General features: G+C 51.6%; 1 protein-coding gene across 4 annotated transcripts in view; it reads left to right on the top strand.

The window, feature by feature from the left end:
* Positions 1-26,337, top strand: part of SIPA1L3 (signal induced proliferation associated 1 like 3) — a 251,978-nt gene that overhangs the window by 179,650 nt on the left and 45,991 nt on the right. For all 4 annotated transcript variants that reach the window (XM_040252892.1, XM_040252889.1, XM_040252890.1 and 1 more), the window contains exons 10-14: positions 1,449-1,723; positions 8,880-9,131; positions 9,879-10,016; positions 20,125-20,252; positions 25,681-25,799. In XM_040252892.1, the coding sequence (XP_040108826.1) occupies positions 1,449-1,723; positions 8,880-9,131; positions 9,879-10,016; positions 20,125-20,252; positions 25,681-25,799 (912 nt within the window). The remainder of the gene's footprint in view (positions 1-1,448; positions 1,724-8,879; positions 9,132-9,878; positions 10,017-20,124; positions 20,253-25,680; positions 25,800-26,337) is intronic.

The raw sequence follows: 26,337 nt of genomic DNA, 5'->3' as shown, positions 1-26,337 counted from the left end.
ACATGCTTCCTCAGCTCCCAAATGCTCACTGTCCAGACTAGCCAGGAACAGATGTGTTTACATCTTCAGGTAAGTCCTTCACCATCCACACTCGTTTCTTGCTACCCACACTCGGGACCGTCTGTGTGGATTGCAAAGAATATTTTTGTGTATGTGGATACATGTGTAAATGTATGAATGCACAGCGTGGCTTGTGACATAAGATTCTTATTGTGCAGCTCTAATGAGTACATCAGATAGCATCATTTCTAACCAGGGAATGACTTCTCACGGGAAATGTCAACCGTTACACAGCCGCTTTCCTTAAGGCAGTTTTTAGGCGAGCAGATCTTGCTGTAACTTGGTTAACAGCTCTGGCTTATCAAGTTAACTTTTTTATTCCAAGAAGAAGAGGGAACCCCTAAGGATATGCTGAAGCTCTAGGTGTTCTGTTCAGTGGCTTCTCCTACCTATGGTCATAGGTTAGCATGGCGAAAGTCTCCCACAAGTGAAACGGAATAAATCAGAGAGAAGGCCCTCCCAGTGTGGTCTGGTTGGCTTCAGGATGGGGGACAGTCTGAGGTGGAGGTTCGAAAGGGGTTTTTGCCTTGCAGAATGAGGTCCTGGGATAAAGAATGTGGCGCCTAGCCCCCAGCCTAGGAAAACTCGCAGGGTCTCTGGTCTCTGGCTTCTCCAGCTTACTCTGGTTACAGTCACCGTATCCATCAGGGGTTCAGACAACAAAGGTTTATCTCACTCATGCCACGTGTCCATCTCAGGTTGGGCTGGAGTCTGTAAACTCACAGACCCTAGCTGACCAAACTGGAGCTCTGTGGAATAATCCCAGTGGCCGTGGCAGAGGGGAAAGGCCTGAAGAGGGTCTCAAATTGGCAATGAGATGCCCCAGCCCAGACAGTATGCCAGTCCCATTCACAGCTCATTGGCCAAAACAAGCCTTGTGCATGCATGCTAAGTTGCTTCAATCGTGTCTGACTCTTTGTGACCCCATGGACTATAGCCCACCAGGCTCCTCTGTCCATGGGATTCTTGGGCAAGAATACTGGAGTGGGTAGCTGTTTCCTCCTCCAAGGGATCTGTCCAACCCAGGGATCAAACCCGAGTCTCTTATGTCTCTTGCATTGGCGGGCAGGTTCTTTATCACTAGTGCCACCTGGAAAGCCCAAAACAAGTTCCAGAGACCACCAACCATAGAGAGGGTGGGAGGGGCACGTGGAGAACACGACTCATAACCACCGCCTCTGTATGAGGTGTGCACGTTTCTCCAGGAGTCAGGAGCCCAGGCTGGGACGAGGTGGGTGTTTACGCGCCTATACCCTGACATCACCTGGGAGAATAGAGGGGTTGAGGTGGGGGGGGGGTCTTTGGCCTCAAAAGGGCAGAATCTCCCCCAAGAGCTGCCCCCGCTCCCCCTGAGCAGCTTGTGAAACGACCCTGCGTGTGGCCCACAGGTGATGACCAACGGCTGGGAGACAGTGGACATGACCCTGCGGCGGAACGGGCTGGGGCAGCTGGGCTTCCACGTGAAGTACGACGGGACCGTGGCCGAGGTGGAGGATTACGGGTTTGCCTGGCAGGCCGGCCTGCGGCAGGGCAGCCGGCTGGTGGAGATCTGCAAGGTGGCCGTGGTCACACTGACCCACGACCAGATGATCGACCTGCTACGCACCTCCGTCACCGTCAAGGTGGTCATCATCCCGCCTTTCGACGATGGCACGCCCCGAAGGTAAGTCTGTTCCCCGGAGAGGTCAGCAGCTCCCCGGGTGCTGGCCCTTGGGGCCCTTCCTCAGCAGGTGGTGATAATGGTGTCAGGGTCCAAGTCAGCATCTGTGGAACCCCTCCTGCAGGCGGTCATGGTCTAAGCTCTGCATGTGCATGCTGTCCCCTCCGGCCCCCACCACAGCCGCATGAGGTGGGCGCCCTCCTTAGTCGCACATAGCGTTCAAGTCCTTGCCTGAGGGAGTTCCCTGGCGGTCCAGTGGTTAAGACTGCGTTTCCACTGCAGGGGGCGTGGGTTTGATCCCTAGTTGAGGAACTGAGATCCCACATACCTTGAGGCATAGCCAAAAAATAGTGGGGAAAAAAGACCTTGCCTGAAGGTCTGATGTGCTTCATCATTTGTTCGGCACATATTTACTGAACCCCTACTGTGTATACACTCCATTTGAAGTCTTGAGTAGGATTTAGCAGCAAACAAGATAAAGGCCCCCCTTCCCTTGGAGTTTGTGTCTTGACAGGCAGTCATTAAATAGGCGTGTAACACAGGACCCCGCAGTGAAGAGCTCCGAGGAGAAGAGCAGGGGCTAGGAGGGGCTAGCAGGTGGTCAGGGAAGGCTCCCTGGTGGAGGCTGCCATGTGATTTTCCAGGCCAGCAGAACCCAGGCCATGGACAGGCCAGGGCAGGGTCTCCAGAGTGTCAGCGTATGTAGGGGGAGGGTTCCTGCAGCACAGGGAGAGCAATGTGGAGCACGCTGAGCAAGGCTGAGATGGAAGAGAGGGCCTGGGCGTGGGGGCAGACTGGGCGCCCTTCCTGGACACAGTGCCAGGCTTGGGTTTTGTTCACTGGGAAGCCAGGGCAGGATTTGTTTCTTTCTGTTTTGTTCTAATGGAATATCTCAAGCATCTTTCTCTTATTTATCTGTCTGCATCAGGCCTTAGTTGCCACACACGGCACATTCGTTGTGGCGCATGGGCTTAGTCGCTCCATGGCTTATGGAGTCTTAGTTCCCCAACCAGAAATCGAACCTGCATCCCCTGCCTTGGAAGGTGGATTCTTAACCCCTGGACCACCAGGGATGTCCCATATTTCAAGCAAATTAAAAGCATGCTGAGTCCCCTGTTTCAAGATTCGTCAACATGTGGCCAGTTCTTATTTTGTCTTTGTTTCTTTTTCATCCCATACCTCTCCACCTTAGATTATTTGAAGCAGTCTCACTCCTTTGACTGTCTCTACCCAGTCAGGACCTTAAAAAAATTTAGCAGACTGCCTCAACTCCCCTGTCCATCTTTAACTTCTTTTGTATCACAGGCTCTTCCTGTGGCATTTGGTTGATGAATCTCTCTTTTTTTTTTTTTTTTTTTAAATTTTATTTTTTTGTTACCTTTTGTTTTGGGAGGAAACCTGGCCTCTTGTTTTTCAGTTTCCCCCTTCCTGGATTTAGCTGCTTGCATCCTGCTGATGTCCTTTAACCTGTTCTTCGTATTTCCCACAAACTGGAGTTCAGCATAAAAGCTTGATCAGATTCTAGTTGAATTTCCTTTTTTTTTTTTGAAGATTTTTTTTGATGAGGACCATTTTAAAGACTTCATTGGATTTGTTACAGTATTACTTTTGGTTTCTGTTTTGGTTCCTTGGCTGTGAGGCATGTGGGATCTTAGTTCCCTGACCAGGGATCGAACCCACCTTCCCAGGCTTGGAAAGCGAAGTCTTAACTGCCAGGGAGGTCCCTGAATTTCTTTTGGTCACAGCACTTCCCAGGTGTGCATCCATCAGGAGGTGCCACATGTCTGGCTGTCCCTGTGGGAGTGATACTAGGGGCGGTCAGAGGGTTCCGAGGGTGGCAGCCTGACCCTAAATGCTATGCATTTCCCCTCGGCTCTCAGCAGCCATTTGTGATCCTTGTCTGGATCCCCTGTGCCATGACGGGTCACACTCAAGTGATGTCCTCAGTTCTAGCCTGCCTTCTTTATTTTTAAACAAATTTATTTATGTATCTGTCTTTGTGGTGCGTCTTTGTTGCTGCACACCAGGTTTCTCTAGTTGCCGTGAGCGGGGCTATTCTCTAGCTGCAGCGTCTAGGCTTCTCATCACAGCGGTTTCTCTTGTCGCGGAGCACAGGCTCTAGCGCACACGAGCTTCAGCAGTTGCTGCTCCCGGGCTCTAGAGCACAGCATCAGTAGTTGAGGCTCATGGGCTTAGTTGCCCCTTGACATGTCAGATCTTCTCAGACCAAGGATTGAACCTGTGTCCCCTGCGGTGGCAGGCAGATTCTTAACCACCGGCCCACCCGCCAAGGAAATCCTTTCTTCATTTATTGGCTGGAATTCTTCCAAAAAGAACATTCCTTCAGCAACCATTTGATTCCTCTGAAATATAATTTGTACAGAGAAGGCAGGATAGATGTGATTCTGAGAAGAATGAATTGGTACCCTAGCAACCTCCAGCGATGACTTGGAAACAGTGGTTCTAGAATCACTACATCCCAAGGCCGGAAGCACAGCTGCACAAAGGACAGTCTGGGCCTGGGCCCTCACAGCCCTGATGAATGGATTGGGGAAGACAACCAATAAAAAAGTAAGCCAGTGAGATGGTTCATACAGTCCAAGCAGAAATCACTGGGTGTAGCGGGAAGGCAGACCTGCAGGGAGGTTGCCTACGTTTGAGCCCAGGCTCCTTGTCTTATTAACTGTGACCCTGGGCAGATTTTCCCACCACTCTGTGCCTGTTTCCTCTTATAAAAGAGGGACGTTAATGGAGCTTTTGCCCAAAAGTGGCTGTAAGGTTGGAGGAGGCGAGCCTCACAGAGCACACAGAACAGGACTTGGCCTGTAGGAGGCACTCAGAAGACACCAGCCGTGAGGTCCGGGGTGTGAGGAACATTAGGCCTGACCTGACATCGGACTGGGTGGTCAGGGAAGGCCTGAGGGTGAGAAGGAACCAAGAGACAGGCCCTGTGGGGAGGGGAGGGTAAGAACAAGAGGCCCTTGGGTTGTTGACGGACCAGAAGGAGGGACACGTGGCTGGAACAGGGTGAGCCAAGAGAAAGGCACTCGATAAGGGGACACTGAGAGCTTACACACGTGATCTCCCAGGGCTGGTGTGATCCCTGGTTTGCAGACAAAAAAACTGACACCCAGGGTAGACCACTGTCTTGTACAGAGTTGCATGGCTACTAAGTGGCAGAGCAAAACTCGGTCCAGGTTTCCCATCTCCGTGTATTCTGCTGCCTCTCAAAGCAGTCTCGAGCTGTGGGCATGTGAGTCCTGGCTGCACCCTCCCACCTTCTTGAGTCTTGCTTGCTCTGAACTTGGTGGGGGACAGTTCAACCCTGCTACAACCCAGGGCTTGGCCACCCAGGTGCCAGTCCCCTAGCCTTGGGACTCCAGTCAGGCCCCAGGCGTCCCCCTCTCCCAGCCCTCTTCCGGGGCTTCCTCCACCCCTGCATGGGGCCAAGGCCAGGCCACACCCACGCCGAGCTCTGCAGGGGCAAGTCAGGTTGAGGTAACCCTTCTGCCTCGTTGCATACACACACAGACACACACAACACCGTAGTAGCCCGCCTGTTGGATGACTCTCCAAAGCTCGGAAGCACCAGAGGCCACACAAATATCCTTGGACCTGCAGGTAGGGACCAGCTGAGTGAAAGACAGCATCTGCAGGCTCCCTTCTCCAGTTCTGGGGAGATGAGGCCAAGGAGGGTGTGACCAGACAGACGGGTTCCATTCCCCGCCCTGTTTAGGAGGAAAGCTATCATCCAGCTCCCTTAGCCACCGAAACGGAACAGGTATGGGTTGGGATTTGCGTGGTGTGTGTGCCTCTTCAAGCGCAGAGGGGTCTGGCTGACCTCATTTGCAGAGCTGATAGCCCAGCTTTGCGGTTCCTCCAGCCTCTTGCTATGACCCTGGCCTCCTAGCCTGGGTGTCACAATCCCTGCCACTGGCCAGGCTTTGTAGGGCCTGGGTCTGGACCCCAGGCTCTTCAGATACTGCATAGAATACAGGGGGTCATACTCACACCCCCAGACCATGAGGCTGGGGTTCTCAAGTGAGCCCTGCCCAGGTGCACCAGGTAGCCAGGAGGGACATCCCAGAGCCCCCGATGCGGCGTGTCATGGTAACCTGGCGTGTTTGTACAGGCTCATCTCACTGTGTCTGTCCTGCCTGATGGAGAAGCTGATCCAGGACACCTGTGGTTCCTCATTTGGATTCAAGATATCTGAAGGGGGAGGGGATGCTCCCCCCTGAGAAGGGGAATTGAAACCCCACAAGTGAGTGAGTTGGAGAGAAAGGAGTCCCCATGGCCTCCAGAAACTAGGCTGTTGGGAATCAAAGAGGAGGAGGCAGATAGGAAAAGCAGTTTGTGAAACTGGCCATCCATCACCAGGCATCTTCCACACATGGCTGAGAGGTTGGAGAGGGAATCTTTAGTGCAGCCTTGTTGGTGGAGCAAAAGACTGGAAGAAACTAGATGTCCAACCATAGGAGACTGGCTGAGTAAGTCCAGGTTATCCATGTGACGGAGTAGTAATTGATTGTTTACAGAAAATGCAGTGAGTCAAGAATATGTAAAAACCTGGCAGCTGTGGGTGCTTCTGGTGGGTGTAACTGGTGGACAGAGGTGCCATCTAATAACACGTTAATTTTTAAAAACAATCCTAAAACTGGATCAGTGAAAGGAGCTTCTTAAACTTTCTCATGTCAGCATCATCCCTGGCAGCTTGGTAAAATGCAGCTTCCTGGGCCCTGCCTCAAAGAGGACTGTGATTCAGAGGAGCTGAGATGGGCCCAGGCATCTGCTTTCCTTTACTGAGTACTCAGGGTAATCTAGATGCTGATGGATCTCAGATCACGGGGAACGAATTTGTTCTAGAGCCCCCAGGTGGGTTTGGCTGGACTTCAGAAAATGGAAAGAAGGCTTCGGCTTCTGAGCTTGTGGGAATGGCAGGCAGAGTCCACAGAATCAGCTGGAGAAGGCAACCACAGAAACAGCTCTTATGTGTTAAGCACTTATGTGCCAGACTTCCAGCTGATGCTCACCACCACCCCCATTTTGCAGATGAGGAAACTGAGGCTCTGAGAAGGAAACTCCTTCACCCAAGACTACATGGGCCATAAGCAGCAGAGCTGTGATCTGAACCAGCTGTCTGCCTACTGCACCCTGGCTCTCTGTCACTCTGTGCTGCCCTCCAATGATTGTTTTCCCTCTTTGAGGTCATACCCAGGGACTCTTGGCCAAAGGTGGAGCTGTCAGTAACAGGGGCAGAAGTCACGGGCCCACGAAATCTATCACTGGCTCCCAAACCACTGTCCCAGTGAGCCAGTGTGTATGGTGGTTAAAGTTGTGGGCTTTCGAGTTAGCTTACTATCTTTAAATCCAGTTTCTGGGAATTCCCTGGTAATCCAGTGCTTTCGCTGCCAGAGTGTGGGTTCAATCCCTGGTCAGGGAGCTAAAATTCTACAAGCCACATGGCACAGCCAAAAAAGAAAAAGGATAAATCAGTCAATTCAGTTTCTACCTCTTACTGGCTGTGTGACCTTGGATAGGTTACTTAACTTCTCTGTGCCTCAATTTGCTTCTTTCTTCAGTGTATCTATTGACAATAACCAGCAACAGAGGTGAAGCAAAAGAAAAACTTTACTGGCTAATGCACCTAAGAAGACTGGAGATAGGGCAAGATTGAAATGTGGCTTTATGCAGGGTCTTGGACATCTTCATCAAGAATCTCTCTCACCTGTCTCATTTTCTGCGTTGCTATCATTCTCAAGCCACCTCTTCCTCATCGCAGCTCCAGCTTAGGTCTCCCCAGCTCAGCAGCCCAGTGAAACAGATCTTTTTCTTACCACCTACCCCCGCTCCCCCGCTTGCCACCCCCCCTTGCAGCAGTTCCAGAGTTGATGCTCACTGTCTTTGATTGGCTCAGCTTGGGGCACCTGACAATCCTGTGCCTGTCATCTCAAAGAAGCGCTGTTGATTGGCTGGCCTGGGTCACATGCTCATACCTGGAGCCAGGAAGTGGGATCCACCCTACCCAGAGCACACAGACCTGTTCTCAGGAGAAGGGGGTGTAGAAGCTAGGCAGGCAGGAGCAGCGGGTACGCACTGCCTGGGTCCACGGTGGTACCACCTCCACCTGGGCCTGGCAAATCTGCAGGTCCTGTTAGGCATTTGTATGCTATCATTCCTCACCTGGCACCTGGTGAGGCGTGGGCATCTACTGATCCAGAGAAGCTGCTGAAGGCGCTTCTGAATATCAGCTCCAGCTCCAGTGCTGCTGAGGGCACTGTGTGTCTGGCCCAGGTGCCAGAGAACATTCCTGGGTCACTTTTTGATGCCTCCTTAGCAGACATGACCTGGGTCCACAGCCACCACGACCATCAGATCTTTTGCCGGGTGACCCTGCAAGTGCCCCAGGCTCCAGGAGGCTCAGGAGAACCACAGAGGGTTGGCTCAGTGTGGGCCTGACAGCTTCCAGGCCCAGGGCTCCTACCAGCTTGGCTCCCACAGCCACTGGGAGGTGGGTTTTGTGAGCACGGCCCCCTGCTCGGGCTCAGAGCCCCCTCCCACGCTGCACTGCAGCGGAGGCGGAGGACGCCAGCCCAGCCCGCGGAGCCCCCCGCCCTGAGCCAGGAACATTGCGGTGCGTGTGCCAGCCTGGTCTAGGGGGAGTCACAGGCCATTGTGCATCTATTTCAAGGTTCTGGATTTTTCGTGGCTTTTTTTTTTTTCTAACCACCCTGCAAAGTAGGTCACCTGCTCCTCTTCCAGCTGCCTTTGAGCTTCTTTGGAACAAGGCAGATACTGTCCTTTGATGCCGAGGGCATCCGCCTTTCTGGCCCTGAGTACTGCCAAGGGAGGGCGGGGGCACCAAACCAGCCTGAAGAGGACACTGGCCAACTGGAGGCCTGGGTCAGGGTGAAGGGAGAGACCGGGAGAGACGAAGAGGAGGGGACGGGGAGATGAAGTAGAGTGTGCCCAGCAGTCGGGGCCATTGTGTTGGACCCTGTCTTGGTTGAGGACACAGAGCTGCTCCATTTCAGACCAATTTGAAGGGTCCCCACTTGGCCTTTAAAATAGAAGACTGTTCAGATCTGGGCTGCAAAGCAGCAGCCCTGCGTGCTGGTGGGCCAGGGTCTTTTCTGAGTAACGATGTTTTTCTTCCCAGAGGGTGGCCAGAAACCTATGATATGAATACCTCGGAGCCCAAGACCGAGCCGGAGGGCCTGGCCCCGGGGGGCCGGCCCCCCTACCGCAGCAACGCTCCCTGGCAGTGGAGCGGGCCCGCGTCCCACAACTCTCTCCCAGCCTCCAAGTGGGCCGCCCCCGCCACCCCCGGACACGCCCAGTCCCTGAGCCGGCCCCCGAAGCAGACCCCCATGGTCCCCTTCCGGGAGTCCCAGCCCCTGCACAGCAAGAGGTAAGGACACCCCACCCCTGCCCAGGGGTGCCACCCAGCCCCCGCCTGCCCCCTGCCCCCTACCGCACTCTGCCTTTCTCTCTCTCCTCCGCCTGTTGTCCGGCCTCCTCCTCTCCCTTGCCTTCTCATTCTCGTGCCCCTCCCTTCCTCCTTGCCTTAAACTTGCCTCCTGAGCCTCTGGAGTGTAGACGCAGAGCTGGGGCGCTCAGCGCCTGCTGTAGGAAATCCACCCTACCATGTGTGATTAAAATCATGTATTTGTTTTAAAGGTCAAGGGACTGATAAGCACAAAATTTAGGAGAGTGATTACTTCCTGGGGAGACAGGGAAGTGGGGTGGGGAGGAGCCCACCCATGGGTACACATGGCCCCAGTTCTAGCTCTCGGGTCGGTGGTAACTTTAGGCAGTTTGTTTTATTATGATGGCATATACCTTACAGATAAGTGCTTTTGAATACCTTATATATTAAAGAAAAATTTCTAAGAAATAAGGGAATCTAACTTGCAGAGGAGAGTCTTGTCCCAGGTGTGGGTGGCCTGTCCAGCCTGTGTCAGGCTGCAGACGCTGAGGGGTGGGCTCAGCTGTGGTGGGAAGGGGTGTCCTGGCCTCCCTAGCCCTTCGCTCAGCAGCCTTGCCTCCATCCCCACAGAGGAGAGCCAGTGAAGCCCACGGGTGTGGCTGGATAGCAGGACTGGGCCGGGCTCCTTGCTCACCCCCACCCTCTTCCTCTCTCCTACCTCTGTTCCAGGCCCGTCAGCTTCCCCGAAACCCCTTACACAGCGTCACCAGCAGGGGTCGACAAAGTCCCTCCCTACCGACAGCCTTCTGGGAGCTTCTCCACCCCCGGCTCGGCCACCTACGCAAGATACAAGCCATCCCCAGAAAGGTCAGACTCTCCTCTCTTTTCCGTTAAGGAATCTGATGAAAGCCAGCAACCTTCTTCCCCGGGAGATGCACTTACCTGCCATACAGGTTTATTTGCCATTTTATGGGGCTCTTGGATTCTCCAGGGTCCTCAGAGGCCCGCTGGGATAGAGGGCTGTGTGTGTTAGGACGTAGGGCCAAGCCAGCCTGACCAAGAAGGGCCCTGCCAGTCCTTGCAGCAGCGTTTCAGTTGCCATTTTTCTCAATGCCTGGAATCACTTGTCTGAGCATGCCCCTTGCAACACAGCTGTTATCTGCCTCCAGCCCACACTCCCCCAACACCAGGCCCCCAACATTACCCAGTTTTCAGGGCCAGTCAGGTTTCAGTCCTGTCCCCTTCCCCAGTCTGGCAGCTTAGGGGATCTTCCCAACTCCTGCCTGGCTCTCTGTGCCCTTGGAATAAACACAGTTTCTCTAGCTTACTCTCCAGCAGCCTTCCACTCCAGTGCCCTGGAACCTTCCTCCTCCCCTGGGGTGCCTGTCTGAGGGGTGGCCACACCACTCGCCTGTCCTTGGGCCAGAGCCATGCACCTCATCCTGGATGCCTCCCCTTCCCCTCCCCTCTACTGCGGCCCATCTCTTCAACCTCCTGAGTGTCTCTGCCCCCGCCCCCTCTTCCTTTCCCCAGTGCCCTGCCCTGGCCACTGCCTTGAGCCCCCAGCCTCTGTGCCACCTCCTCTAGTCCACCCCCACTCAGTAGCCAGGGGGTTTTTGTCTGGCTGGCCACGTCTATTCCCTGCTCCAAACCCCACCCCCACGTGTCCCAGAGCTCTCGTGACACAGCCTCCACGCTTCACTGTGGCCAGCAGGGACCCCTCCTCCTCCCCTGCCTCTCCAGCCTCGTGCAGTGCCCTGCACATCAGCCTCCCCAGCCCCTTCTCCCATCCAAGTAATGACCAGGCCCGACCCTGCTTAGCTTCCGACATCAGACAAGATGGGACGAGTTCAGGGTGGTGTGGCCGTAGACCCTAGCTACTTCTGATCTCCTAGGCAGGCTGTGTGCTTTGCAGAATCCTCCCTGTGTTCTTCTGTCCACCCGGAAGTTCTTCCTGATCTTCACCCCCACAGACTCCCTGGACCCCACTCTTCCAGTGTGAGTGCTGATGCTCCTCCAGGAAGCCTTCCCTGTACCCCCACCTCCCACACAATGACATGTTGCCACCTGTTCCCTTGACTTCCGTTTGTCTTTTCCTGATGATGGCCTTGAGTCCTCTCCATCCTGTTAGCCTAGGGAAGTGTGCGTGCATGCATATTCATGCGTGTGTGCATGAACAGGCCTGCTGCTTTCCAACATATAACACTTTTTTTTCTTATGATCACCATCACACAGCTCAGGGTCTAGTAGATCCTTGGTATATATTTGATGAAAGGATGGAGTGAGTGAGTGAGTTTATTTAACTAGCATGCCTCAGAATCACCCAGAAGGAGCGCTTGTTAAAATACTGATAACTGGGCCTCACCCTCGAATTTCCAGCTTAGTATGACTAGGGTAGGACATGTGATTCCAAGGCTGCCAGCCCAGGGAACACACTTCGAGAGCTACTACATTAAACCACTGCTTGATTCTAAGCCTCTGTTGTAAAATTGGGGGAAACATACTCTTTCATCTTCTGGTAGCTACCATTCAGCTCTCAACTGCAGTGGGTCCCAAGAGCCCTCTGTGTCCCAGGTGCCAGGAGAAATATTTGAGATACTTACCCAGGGGTTCCTGTTATCAGGACCTGCTATGGTGAGAGAAGATCTCAGAAGGGATGCACACACTGCCAAGAGCTCTGATAGACTCAGGCCTTAGAGGAGGGAGCTCAGCCCAACCCCAGGTCTAAGCTGGCTGCCCAGAGCAGGTGGTATTTGAATAGGGCTTTGAGAGATGAATAGGAGTTTGCCGCAGAGAAGAGGGAAAAAGTCATTCCAGACAGAGGAGAGGCCACAGACATCAGTAAGCAGAAAGGTGTGGAATGGAGAGGAGTCTGAGGTGTGGGGGCACCTGGGTGGCAACAGTGGCTGAGGCTGGAAGTGGCAGTTGGCATGGAGCCATCAGCCAAGAATAGAGGTGGTGGGGATGATGCTTTGGTTAATTCCAAGGAGCATTTTTTCCCCCCAAAGTCCTGGTGTCCCCCCTCCTATTTTATTGCTTTTAAACTATTTGAGTAATTATAGATTCACAAGAAGTTTAAAAGAAATGTCTAGAGCCCTCTTTGAATCCTTCACCCAGCCTCTCCAAATTTAACATCTTGAATAACTAATACAATATCAAAGCAGTTGACATTGGTACAATCCACAGTGCTTATTCAGAATACACCAATTACCTGTGTGTGTGTAGCTGTGTGGAGTTTTGTCCACAGTTAAGACTGAACTGTGCCGTCACCATGAAACTCCCTCCGGCTACCCCTTTATAGCCACATCCATCCCCTCCCCCATCCCTCTGGCAACCGGTAATCTTTTCTGGGTCTCTTACTTCATGAATGCTATGTAAAAGGAATCACACAGTATGTGCCCTTTTGAGATTTTTCTCTCAGTTGAGAATCATCCACATTTTTGCCTGTATCTGTAGTCAAATCCTTACTATTGCCGAGTTGTATTTGGTGGTGTGGTACCATTGATGAATATTCAGGTGGTTTCTGGGTTTGGGCTGTGCAAATATTCGTGCTCTGAACATGCATGAAAATAAGTTTTCACTTCTCTGCAATAAATGCCCAAGAATGCAATTGCTTGCCAAAATATAGAAACAACCTAAATGGCTGTTGACAGATGAATGGATGAAGGAAACGTGGTGTTATATACACAATGGAATATTATTCAACCATAAAAAGAGGAAATCCTGCCATTTGCAATAACGTGGATGAACCTTAAAAGCATTATGTTCAGTGAAATAAAGCAGAAAGACAAATACTGTGCAGTATCACATGTGGAATGAAAAAAAAAAGTCAAACTCAAAGAAACAGAGTAGATAGAACGGTAGTTACTTGGGGGTGGGGAGAATTGGGACAGTGTTGGTCAAAGGGCACAAACTTTGCATTATAAGATGAGTGACTTCTGAAGATTTCACGTGTCACATGGTGGCTGTAGTTAATTCTGTATTATACACTTAAGATCTGCTAAGTGGGTAGATCTTAAACATTCTCACCCCAAAAAAAGATAACTATTTGAGATGTTAGATGTGGTAATTGTGGTAATCATTTTACAGTGTATACATATTTAAAATCATTACATTGTACAACTTTAAGTATATTAAGATTTTATTTGTCACTTACACCTCAATAAACCTGGGGCGGGTGTGGGGAGATGTTTCTCCAAGTGCCACTTACTCAACAAGTTGAGAGCATTATTATTTCAGTGAAAGGGTGTGCTGACCATTCTGTATTGTGTGTAGAAAAGTGTTTAGGAAAAAAAAGAAAAGAATACGATTGCATACTGTGTGGTAAGTCCATTTTTAGTTTTAAAAAGAACTGCCAAACTATTTTCCAGAGTGGTTGTACCATTGTACGTTCCCCCTGGCAAGCTGTGAGTCATCCGGTTTCTCCACGTCCTCATCACTATCTGGTGTCATCGCCACTTTTCACTTTAGCTATTCTCATAGGTGTGATGATAGCTCATTGTGGTTTTAATTTGCATTTCTCCAATGGCTAATGATGTTGAACATCTTTGTGTTTCAGTGTTTGTATATTCTAGACACAAGTCCTTTGTCAGCTCTGCGGTTTGCAAATACTTCCTCCCACCAGTCATTAGTTTGTCTTTTCATCTTGTTAAAAGAGTCTTTCACAAAATAAAAGTTTTTAATTTTGGTGAGATGCAAATTACAATTGTTTTCCCTTTATGGATCCTGCTTTTGGTGTTAAATCTTAGAACTCTTTCCTAGTCCTGAGTCCTGAAGATGTTTTTTCCTAGAAGTTTTTCCTTTTTATTTTTTTTTTTAAGCTGCATCACTTGGCATGTTGGGATCCTAGTTCCCCGACCAGTGATCAAAGCCATGCCCCTTGCAGTGGAAGCACAGAATCTGCACCACTGAACCACCAGGAAGTTCCCCTCCTAAGAAATTTTTATTGTTTTATATTTTGCATTTAAGTCCATGGTTGACTTTGAGTTAATTTTTTAAAGCTAGTTTTTTCATAGGGTGAAAGATTTAGGTTGACATTCCTTTTTTTGCCTGCCAGTGTCCAGCACCATTTATTGGAAAGGCTCCTTCTCCTCCACTGTCCCTGTTTTGCTCCTTAAAGCAAAAGCTCATTGGGAGGGGAAATCAGCTGGGCACATTTGTGGGGGTCTATTTCTTTGTTCTCTGGACTGTCCCATTGATACATGAGCTCAGTGAGCTGTTTCTATCAATTCCACGAGGTGGGTAGAAAGTCCCATTTTATAGAGGGAGAGGGAAAACTGAGGCTCAACAAAGTGGATCCACTTGGGCGGGATCACTTTTCCAGACACCTGGGCCTGTGTGATTCTGAGAGACCAACTCTGACCCAGCGCTGTCCTCCCTGTCCACAGGAACAGTCCCTTCAGGAGTCCCCACCCCCACAGTGACACTGGGTGGCTGTGATTCTGTGTTTCAGGCTCTCTGGCATTGGCAAGTGGAAAACTCTCACTTCCCTTCAGATTCCATCTCCTCCCAGCCCACCCCTCTCTCCCCAGGCTCCCTGATGCTGCTTTCTGTGGCACTGGTCTCAGTACTTTTCATCTCTGACAGCCAGCCAGGTTCCAAGTTCTGCCAAACATTCCTAGCATACCTCAGCCCCTGAACCCCGCCAGTGTTTCTTATGGCTGGTCACCAGCCAGCCTTAGGAGGCCCTGGAGCAGGTTGGGCTGCCCCAGTGGCCTTTGGCCTCAGCTCCTTTCCCCGTTTCCTGTCGCGCAGTTGACATCCTGGAGCCTGTGGGACCCAAGCCAGGCATTCCAGCCCAGCCACAGACATTTCCCCCTTTGGGACTCCTCTGGCTCCTGCTGTGTTCTCCTGCAGGCCTTGACCTGCCAGATTCATCAGGTTTCCAGGAACTCAGAGACCCTCATAGACCGAACCTGTCCTGCAGCCCATCTTAGATTTACCGGGAGACAAGAGGGCCTGTACTTTATCAGCCATGTGGTGTGGGCCAGGGGCTTCACCTCTCTGCCCCTAGGTTTGCTCACATGTAAAACGTCTGCCTCAGGGACTTCCCTGGCAGTCCAGTGTCAGGGCTCCACAATTCCACTGCAAGGGGGCACAGGTTCAATCCCTACTCGGGGAACTAGGATCCTGCATGCTGCATAGCTCAGCCCCAAAAAGAAAAAAATTAGCTGTTTAAAAAAAAAAAAAACTCTTAAGGCTTCCCTGGTGGCTCAGTGATAAGGAATCCACCTGTCAATGCAAGAGACACGGGTTTGATCCCTGGTCCAGGAGGATCCCACAGCAGCGGAACACCTAGGCCTGTGTGCCACAACTACTGAGTCTGTGGCTTAGAGCCCGGGAGCCGCAACCACCAAGCTCACATGTCGCAACTATGGAAGTTGTTTTCCTCTGCTGGTTCCATAAAGAGTGGTCCGTCAGTTGGGAAGCATTTGCTATTTGTAGGGGTGGCGCGGTTGCTACTCTGGGTCTTCATTATGGTGCACAGGTTCTTGGTTGCTGTATGTGGACTAAGTAGTTGCAAGGCACGGGCTTAGTTACCCCACAGCATATGGGATCTTAGTTCCTGGACCAGGGATAGAAACTGTGTCCCCTGCATTGGCAGGGAGATTGGTATCTACTGGACCACCAGGGAAGTTGAAACATTTGACTTTAGACAGAAAACCTAACTCAAGAAGGCATGAGCATTAAGGGGATTTATCATCATGTAGTAATTGCAGAGGCAGGTGGTTCTCGGGCTGGTCAGTTGTGTAGGTTCTTCCTCAGGGAGCTGACTACACTCATGACCCACAAGGGCTACTGTGGCCCCAGGCAAAACTGGTGCCCTGCAGGAGAAGAGGGAAGAGCTGCTCTCTGTTTCTAAGGATGAAGGAACTCAGTCACTTACCCACCCCTGAACTAACCCCTGGCAAGGTCACGTGGGACCCCCACAATTGTCTTGTGTGCTTAGTTGCCCAGTCACGTCCAACTCTTTGTGACCCCATGGACTGTAGCCACACCAGGCTCCTCTGTCCATGGGGATTGTCCAGGCAAGAATACTGGAGTGAGTTGGTATGTCCTCCTCCAGAGGATCTTCCCAACCCAGGGACTGAACCCAGGTTTCTCGCATTGCAGGTGAATTTTTTTTTTACCATTTGAGCCACCAGGGAAGCTCAAACCCTCAGTAGTTGCTCAAGTCATGTGGTCGAGGGTTGGCTGCCAGAGCAGCATCCGGACTCCACCAGCAGGGACAAAGAAGGTGGTGCCTCCTGGAGTGGCAGCCAACAGTGGCTGCATCGTGTGTCCACCCTTTACTCAGCCATCCTATAATGCACCCATCCCCAGCTCCACCCATCAGTCTCTGTAGGAGACTGACCGAGCACGCTGGAGCCCTGCCCTCAGGACTCCACATCTGTCTTGGTACTTTCCTACGTGGCAGAGTAGGAAGTTCAAAGCAAAGATCCTGGCAGCCCAGGCCTGCTCTGGGGAGTTTTGCCCAGAGCTGTGCATGGTGAGATGCTGGAATGTCCCAGTTTCATCAGCTTGACCAGGATTTGGCAGTGGTACAGATGGCCCCAAATGGGACATATTCAGCATCTAAAGAATGGTCAGCATGGGCCAGTCAGTTTGCACTGGGATGGGAAGAAGGCTTTTTAGTGAAAGAATTACATGAGTGAACAAAGTACAGGTTTTCTTGATAGAGGACAGTTAGCTGAGAGATGAAGCTGAAAACATTTGTTCAGCTAAAGATAGTCCATCGAGGAATTCCCCAGTAATCCAGAGGTTAGGACTCTGTTCTTTCACAGCCAGGGCCTAGGTTCAATCCCTGACTGGGGAACTAAGATCCCACACCATGCTGCCAGAAATTGGGAGTCGCATGGGGTGCTTTTATTTCATTGGAATAAAGCAAGGGAGTCTGGGAAATGTAGTCTGATAACCCATCACATTGCTGCCACCAATGCAATTTGGATTCTGCTACCATGGTGGATGCAGAGACTAGACATTGAGGGAAGTGCCTATAGTGTCTGCCTCTTAAAAAAGGTAGCAACTGCCGACCATTTTCCTTTAGCACTCAGGATTTGATTCAGGCGTTTTCAAAAAATGGAATAAACCCATCAACACTTCAACTTCCAGCAATACTGGAGTCATATTTTACCAGGAGGTTGGCTCGCTGCTAAGTCAGCCAGTAAGGTGAAGAACTCCCTATGCTTTTTTGTTTTTAAATAGCGTATAATTGCTTTACAATGTTGTGTTTCTGCTGTTCTACAGCTTGCATCAGCCATATGTATACATTTTATCTTCCTTTTGAGCCTCCCTCACACCCCACCCACAACCCCACTGCTCTAGGTCATCGCAGAGCACCACGTTGAGCTACCTGTGCTATGCGGCAGCTTCCCACTAGCTATCTGTTCTGCGCTCAGTACTGTTCTCTCAAGTCGTCCCACCCTCTTCTCCCACCACCCCCATGTCCCCAAAGCCGTTCTCTACATCTGTGTCTCCATTCCTTCCCTGTAAACAGGTTCCTCAATATCCTTTGTCTAGATTCCATGTATGTGCATTAATATATGGTATTTGTCTTTTCTCTTTCACACTTCACTCTGTATGACAGACTCTACATCACTTGCATCACTACAAACAACCCAGTTTTGGTCTCTTTCACACACACATATATACACCACATCTTCTTTATCCATTCACCTGTCAGTGGTGTCTTTTTTTCCTGGAGGCATTAGAGTTCAGGGCCTGGAGAAGTGGGGATAATATGTGTTTTCCTGGCAGGTGAGGAAAGATAAGATTTCAGAAAGTCCAGTGCACCTCTGCGGCACTCCTCTGCTGCCTGTGTGCGTGAAAGCCAGGAGCTCAGAGTTGGTCTTTGCAGAGACAGCCCTGGCTTTGGACTGGCAGGGTGACCCCAGAGAAGTCAGTTAACTTCTTTTGGATTTTGGGGGTGGGATTCCAGTTCATTACCCTCTCAAGTTTCAAGTTCAGGCATAGGAAACAAGTGAGGAATCACAGTATCAGCTTGACAATGGAGGCTCAGTGACTCCTCCAAAGTCCAGGGCTCGTGCCCGTGGAATGCTTCTGGCTGCAAGTAACCAAACATTGTAGGAATTTGTTATCTCCCAGAAAAGAAGGTTCAGGGGCAGAGCAGTTCCCAGGGAGGTTAATCCAGCACCTTGACAACATTATCAAGGGCCCAGTGGCTCTTCCTGCCCCCTCTCTTCCACATTCAGCATTGGCCTTGTTCTCAGACTGGTTGGGAGAGGGTGACAGCTGCAAGTGATGTCATATTTGGACCCGGCAACATCTGGTGAGGAAGAGAGGGCATCTTTCCTTGTCATCTCCCTCTGGAGCAAGGAGACTTTCCCCCACAAGTTCTGAGCAGACTTCCCCTATCTCAGTCAGGTTATGCTGGTTAACAGACCTGAAAATTGCAGTGACTTAAGTCAGTGAAGGGGTTTCCCAGGTGAGTCCACGATAAAGAATCTGCCTGCTAACGAGTTTGATCCCTGGGTCAGGAATATCCCCTGGAAAAGGAAATGGCAACCTACTCCAGTATTCTTGCCTGGGAAATCCCGTGGACTGAAGAGACGAGCGGGCTACAGTCCATGGGGTTAAAGAGTCGGACACAACTGAGCAACTAAATAACAACAAGTCAACAAGGGTTTATTTTGCACCTACACTTCAGGTCCACCACTGAGTGGACCTCTTAGGACCCAGGCTCCCTCACAACTCCCTGATCGTCACACAGCCCCAACCAGCCGGTCTCAAAGGGCTGGAAGAGTGGCCCTGCCACGTGTTTGTCAGGTGAAGAATCAGAAGTACTTCATGGGAATGACACTTAGTAACTCAAATCCTCTCACATGTCCTCTGCCTTTCCTAACCAACCCCAGTCAGAGAGAGGGTTCTACCATGACGGATTCTGATCTGAGGTGGAATGGATGTTTGGGAGGCACCCACAGGCTCTGGGTTCACAGAGAATGTCTCTGGGACCCGAGGCCACAGAGAACGTTTGCCACTTGCCTGTGGCTCTGCAGGGCGCACCTCCAGGAGAATCTCTCTCTAGGAGACAGCTTTGTTATTCCATCCCTCCGCAACCCTGTTTGGTAGAAAATGTCATTTTTCAGGTGGGAAAACTGCAGCTCAAACTGATGAGCACTTGCCCAGCCAAGGTCACGCAGCTAGTGAGGGATGGAGCTAGGGTTGGGCCCAGACCTGCCTCGTGCTGACTCCTGAGCCCTCAACCACTACCCTGCAGCCCCTTCCTCCAGCAGAGAGACAGACAAATTTGGTTCCGGCCCCTCAGCCAGTTGTATCACGTGTCAGTCTCAACGCGTTCAGTCCTACAAGGAAAGACTTACTGCAGTTGCCTCTTGACAGCTTGGGAAACTGTCGGGGCAAGGAAGTGACTGAACCTGGCTGGGCAGGAGGCCAAGGAGAGGTTTGATCCCCCAAGCGGCCCACTTCCAGGCCTCCTGGACCTACAAATGGCTGCCTTGTTTTGCTCTCTTCCATCATAGAGAGAGGGAGCCCAAGACCAGCCTAAGAGTAGGGGCTGCTGACAGCAGCTCACCCCATTTCATAGCCAAGAAACGGAACCCCGAGGGACTTCCCTGGCAGTCCAGTGATTGGGTCCCTGTGCTTGCAATGCATGGGGCGATTCCTAGTCAGGGATCTAAGATGCTACGTGCAGCCGAAAAAAGAAATGGGACCCTAGAGGAGCCTAGGTCCTGACTGGCTTCTGCCCCCGCCCTTTCCCTGAAGACCCCACCTGGCCCCACGTGCCCTGCCGCCACCGGCTCCCTGGCATGCTTCCCGGACAGAGCTCATTCCTGACCCGCAGTTAATAGCACGTTTCCAGGCTTACTCATCCAGCCTCCCAGCCTCAAGGAGCCTCCCGGGTATTTAAAACCCCCAGCAAGCAAGTCTCGGCCTCAGGTGGTTTTTGACACACCAGCCCTTCACCCTGTGCCCGCCTGCTCTCGCTCCCCTGCAGGTACACGGCTGCCCCACATCCGCTGCTGTCTTTTGATCCCCACTTCAGCCACGACGGGACATCCAGCGGCGACTCCTCATCAGGCGGCCTGACCAGCCAGGAGAGCACCATGGAGCGCCAGAAGCCAGGTAGGGCCCCCCCAGGCCAGCCGTGCCCGTGGCCCCACCCTGCATGACCTGTTACTCACAGTGTGACGGGTGAAGCCCCTCCCGCTGTCAGTGATGGATAAAACACGAAAGCAAGCTGTTAGTGCACCATGTAAGGTTAGAGAAGGCACCTGGGAGAGCGGTAGGGACCAGTGAGCCGGATCCGTGTCCATCTAGACAGGGCATCAGCAGGCAGGGTCTGCCGTTGCTGTCAAGCAGGAGTTGGAGCACAAATGTGCAACCCAGAGGAGGGGACTGCCAGGGGACATCTGAAAGCGGTCCCGTGGGGGTGGGGGGCTGAGCAGAACCGGCAGTGTCCTGACTGCTCATTACAGAAAGCCTTCGATGCTGTTTCTCAGTTGTTAGGCTGAGACACGAGCCCAAATCCAGAGCACCTCATGTGATAATATAATCACAAAGTGAGCACACCCCTGTTCCACACCCAGGGCGAGAGAGACATGGCCAGCCTCCTGGCAGGGCCCAGCCCCTCCTAGTCAGCACCCCCAAAGGCCACCACACCCTGTTTCTCAGGGCCAGGTTTAGTCTTGCCTGCTTTTAAACTTCACGCATATGGAACATAGATTCCCACTGGACACGCTGTGTGTGTGTGTACATGTATGTGACTTCTGTGGCTCAATCCTGTGTTGGTGAGGGCCAGCCACATGACTGTTGCAGCGCAGTTCTAAGTAGTATATCCACTGTCTGAATGACCCACAATGTCTTACCCCATTCTAGCTTTGAAGGACATTTAGATTGGACCAGTTTGGGGTTGCTTAGAACAGTGCGGCCAGGAATATCCTTGTACCTTCCTTTTCTGAAGATGTGCTCACGTTTCTGCAGGGAATATACCCAGGAGTGGAATTGCTGGGTTATGCATTTAACTTTCTAAGAGACTGTCAAATCTCTTAGAGTTCTTAGCAGCTCCAGTCCTCCCCAGCTTTTCTCATTTCAGCCTTCCTGGTGGGCACACAGTGGTGCCACATTGTGTGTTTGATTTGCATTTTTCTGATGCCTGGTGAGACTAAACATCATCTCATCTGTTTACTCTCCTGTGTATAAGTATTAACCATGGCATGTACTCCTCGGATGAATGTCTTCAACGTGATGTCTCCTAACAAAGCTGTTAGCCCTTTTAAACTGTGAGAACCAGCAGGTGATAGGTAGGTTCAAAAGAAAGAAAATCAATGAACAATCGGAGGGTGCTAACGTCGGAGGGGGAGGAGATGGAGATGTCCGCACAGTGGGTGTTTGAGAATATCCAGGCAGTTCTCATGGGGGTTGACCATGTCTGCACATCACTGGCTACCCACCAGGTGCTATGGGGCAAGGAGAGAGGCGCGTGCACCCTGTTCCCCAGCGTGAGCAGCCTGGAGAATTCCTCAGCACCTCCATGCCATGGTTCTCTCCCTCTGTATGTGTCTGTTTTTCTTAAATTTTCTTCCTTCCTCCCTCCCTTTGTCTTTGGCTGCACTGAATCTTCGTTGCTATGCACAGGCTCTCTGGTTGTGGAGAGCGAGGGCTACTTCTCATTACAGTGCACAGGCTTCTCGTTGTGGAGCCCAGGCTCTAGGCACACAAGCTTCAGTGGTTGCAGCACGTGGGCTTCAGCAGTCCATGGTTCTGTTAACCAGGGACAACAGTTGGACTTCAGCCAAGCAGGTTGCCCCCTCCCCGACCATACTCCCCCCAAGTCCGCAGCCTCCGGGGCCTGCAGACACAGCTCTCTCCTCCGCTCAGCACGCTTGATCCCACCCGCAAGTCTGTGATCTCTACTCCCAGAAAAAGAGAAACCTGTTGCTGGGAGATGTCATTACACCAGGGTGTAAGTGGGGAGGAAACTTCCCCGGCGTTCACTATTCACTATAGGCCCCAGATAAGGGGGTCACAGAAGCTCTCCGTGGGCCCTCCTTCCTTCCATCTTCAGTCCCCCATGGCCTTATTCGCCTCTCACCGCCTTGAGACTCTGTGAGTTGGCCGATATTTCCCTGCACGCTCACAGATTAGGGTGATCTGTGCTCAGAAGTCACCATAAAGTCCAGAGTGTATTCAGGCTCCAGGCTGGGGGGCATCCAGCAGAGGGGCTGGACGTGGGGGAGTGCCCAGCCCTGGTCAGATGACTGTGGACACAGCAGCAGTAGCATAGTGTCAGGTGCTCCACACTCCCTTCTGTTTTAATCATCTCAGGAACACAGCAGAGGGGCCGCTGTGACCACCCCATTTTAGAAACGAGGAAGGTGAGGCCCTGAAAGGGTGTCCCTTGTCCGAGGTCCCGGCTGGTGAGTAGCTGCATTGAAATTTGGACCAGGACCTACCGGTTCTATAATAGGACCCCTCCTTGACCCATGCCCGCTGCATATACCACCATAGTCCCTCAACCACAGTGTGAGCTGAAGATTAACTGGAAACAAGCATAGTGCCTGGAAAGTGATTTGTGGGGTCTGAGGCGGACTCTGAACAAATCACATTTTAGGAGAGGCTAGAAGAGTGTGGGGAAGACAGCTGGGAGAACATTCCAGGGAAAGGGAACTGCTGAGCGAAGAACCCGGGTGGCAGGGGGTCTGGTGTTGGAGAAAGAGGCCGAGGGGCTAGAGAAATGGTGGGAGACGAGGCCAGGGAGGTGGCGGGGACAGCAGGGACTTTGTCCTTTACTCAGAACCCGGGGCTCAGCTCTTCTGAGCAGAGGTGGGTGGGATCTAACTAGGTGTTCACAGAGTTCCTCTGGCTACAGATTCACATGGGGCAGAACCAGTGGAGGGGGAGAGGTGGGCAGGTTCTGGATACAGTTCTTTGGAGGTAAAGTTAGGATTTCCTGAGGTTCAAGGATGATAACTGGTTTCTGACCTGAGCAGCCAAAAGGACAGAGGAGACGAGAGTTGGAGGTTTGGGGGAAGATAAGGAGCTGGCTTTGGCCATGTCCAGTAGGGAGTGCCTGGTGGACACTCCATGGAGGTGTGTGGGCAGCTGTATGTACAAGGCTGAAGTCATGGGGAGATGTCCCGCCAGAGACAGAAGTGTGGGAGCCACGGTGTCCTAGGTGTAGAAAAGCTGGGTGTGACTGCCACGGGCTTGGCTGTCTGCAGAAACGTGGTCTCCTGGCATTTTTGGCCCTCCTCCCAGAAGACCAGTGCTTCCTGGGCATCTTGGACGCCTCCAAGGAGGAAAAGCGTCTCTGGAGGGTGAAGCAGGTGGGCATGGTGAAGCAGGTGGGCATAGTGGGCAGTGACACCCTCGACTGTGTCCGGTCAGGCGGCTCTCTCTGTGTCCCTGAGTGCCCTCCCTGGCCCTCCACGCCCACCTTCCCCAGCAGGAACATGGGCCCAGAGCCCCCTAAGGTTGCAACAGGGGCAGCGGTATGTGTATGGTGGTGAACTCAGGCTCCGATGGGCCTGGTGGGAAGTTCTGAGTCAGCTGTATGACCTTGGCAATGACCTCATCTCTCCCAGCCTCAGGTCCTTTTTCTGTAGTGGACACCCTAAGTGTCTCTCCTTCCAGGGTGGTTTTGGGATCCAGTGAGATCACACCTGTCCGGCCCCAGCACAGGACTCAGCCCATCATTCAGAAAATGACGACTCCAGCTTCCGGAGCACTTATTTTGCACTGTTCTAGCATTGTTGTCGCTGGGGAAGCACAGAGAGGTTGCCAGGGTTGAGAGCATAGGCCTGAAGCTCTGTGTGACCTTGGGCCAGTTTAACCTTTCTGGGTCTTGATGTTCTCCTTCATCTATTAAACTGGTACTAATGTCCACCTCATAATATCACTGGGTGCTTATAGCAAGGTAATGCAGGCAGAGCGCTTATAGTAATATTGGACACAACTTGTGCTTAGTAATAATTATCATTATTATGAGTATTTTAACTACAGCACTGATCAAAAGTGTAAGCTCTGGGGTTAGACCACTGGGGTTTGGGTCCTCTGTTAACACATTGTGTGTTTGTAAGTTTGATAGATATTAATTAGCCCTCCATTTAGATTGTATGTATGTACGTGTGTTTAACTTTTGATTTTATGTTGGAGTATAGCCAATTAACAGTGTTGTGATAGGGACTTCCCTGGTGGCTCAGTGATAAAGAATCCACCTGCCAGTGCAGGAGACACGGGTTCGATCCCTGATCTGTGAAGATCCCACATGCCAAGAGGTCACTAAAGCCATGTAGAACTACTGAAGCCCACACTCTAGAGCCCGTGCTCTGTAAGAGAAGCCCCTGCAGTGAGAACCTGACGCCCTACGACTAGAGAGTAGCCCCTGCTCGCCGCAGCTAGATAAAGCCTGCACTCAGCAAAGAAGCGCAGCCAAAAATCAATCATTTTTTTAAAAAGGAACGATGATGTGGTAGTTTCAGGTGGACAGCAGAGAGACTCAGCCTTATACATGTATCCATTCTTCCCAGAGATTGTGTGTTTTTTTAAGATCTGATGCTCCATTCAGGCATGTTGACCAGCCTTGAGAGTTTAGACTAATTTACACCCACAGCAGCCATCATGATTTTAAACCTGTTTCACCTTTGAACCAGCCATTTCACTTAAGAGAATTCTGTCCCAGACACAATTCCCCACTTGCTCAAAGTTGAATGTAGAGAAAAGGCCACCAAAATGTTAAGAAAAATTGAAAATAACCTGAATGTCCATCAGTAGGAAACTGGCTAGATAATTGATGTCCATTCAATGATGGAAAACTCTGCAGCTGTTAAAAATAAGATAACTTCCAGTTCAGTTATGTGAACGTGTGTCATAAAGATACACAGCAAAAAGCAAGTGTCAGTATATTTATCTGTAAAGTGAGAGTTAAATTGTCAGACAGTGCTTATTATGGTTGTACTTCCATTTAACCAAAAAAGTTGTGCATGGTTAACCAACAAAGAATGCTACCTCGCATATATAAAGAACTCTGTTCAGGGACTTCCTGGTAGTCCAGCGGTTAAAGCTGCACCACCCACTGCATGGGGGGCTGGGCTAGAGGGAGCGGCTCAGTCCCGATCAGGGAACTGAGATCCCGTATGCCACATGATGTGGCCAACAGAAAAAGAAAAAAGAGTCCTGCTCACCAGAAAGTGGTCAGTTCCATAGACAAATTTATAAAGCATATGGACGAATAATTCATAAAAGAGAAAATCCAGGTGGCCCGGAAGGACGAAAATGCACTCAACCTCCTTTGAGGGTTGTTATAATAAGGCTTCACTAAGTTAAGCTATGTAAAGCACTAGCATGGTGCCTGGCACTTAGTAAGTGCTCAGTAAATACTCTCTTCATGAGTGTTGCTAGACCCTAAGACCTGAGTGGAAGGGGTCGTGGCCGTGTCATGGGCACAGGCTGGCAGAGGAATGGGACCATCAAAACCACATGTAGCGCCAGATGCTTCAGGTGAAGGCCTGAGTCACTTCTAACCACTGGTGTGTCTCCTGTTGCACTGCAGAGCCTTTGTGGCATGTGCCTGCCCAGGCCCGGCTCTCAGCCATGGCTGGAAGCAACGGGAGCAAGCACGCCTCCAGGCAGGACGCAGCAGGCAAAGATTCCCCCAACAGGCATTCCAAGGTGAGTCTGAGCCCCGCCCGCCAACCCTGGGGAGCCAGGGCCATGGGAGCCAGCTGCCTGGCCCGCCCTGGCTGCCAACAGCTGGACTGCTTCACAGCTTCACCTGGGCGTGCGCCTCCTCCACCCCCTTCCACTCCAGCAGAGGGGCTACATGCCTGGTCTAGAGTTAGACCCAGCCAGTGGTGCATCCTGGCTCCAGCCCCCACCGTCCATCTCATCTTGAGCAAATCACTCACCCCTTCGAGCCACAATTTCCTCATTCCATCAGCCATGGTGGGTGTCTTCACCAGCTCGGGCTTCCCTAACTAAAACACCACAGACTGGGTGGCTGATAAACAGCAGTTACTGATTTCTGCTAGTTCTGGAGGCTGGACAGTCCAAGGTTGAGGCACAGGCAGATTCGGTGTCTGATGAGAACCTGCTTCCTGGTTCATGGACAGCCTTCGCCTCACCTCACCTCATGTGTGAAGGGAGCTCTCTGTGATCTCTTTTTTAAGGATATAAATATATATATGGATTTTATAACCCCCTTCATGAG

The sequence above is a fragment of the Oryx dammah genome, unplaced genomic scaffold (genome assembly GCF_014754425.2).
Source record: "Oryx dammah isolate SB20612 unplaced genomic scaffold, SCBI_Odam_1.1 HiC_scaffold_13, whole genome shotgun sequence".
In the NCBI taxonomy this organism is placed as follows: domain Eukaryota; kingdom Metazoa; phylum Chordata; class Mammalia; order Artiodactyla; family Bovidae; genus Oryx; species Oryx dammah.
Note: the sequence above shows the minus strand (reverse complement) of the source record. Positions and strands in the feature narration are given on the sequence as shown.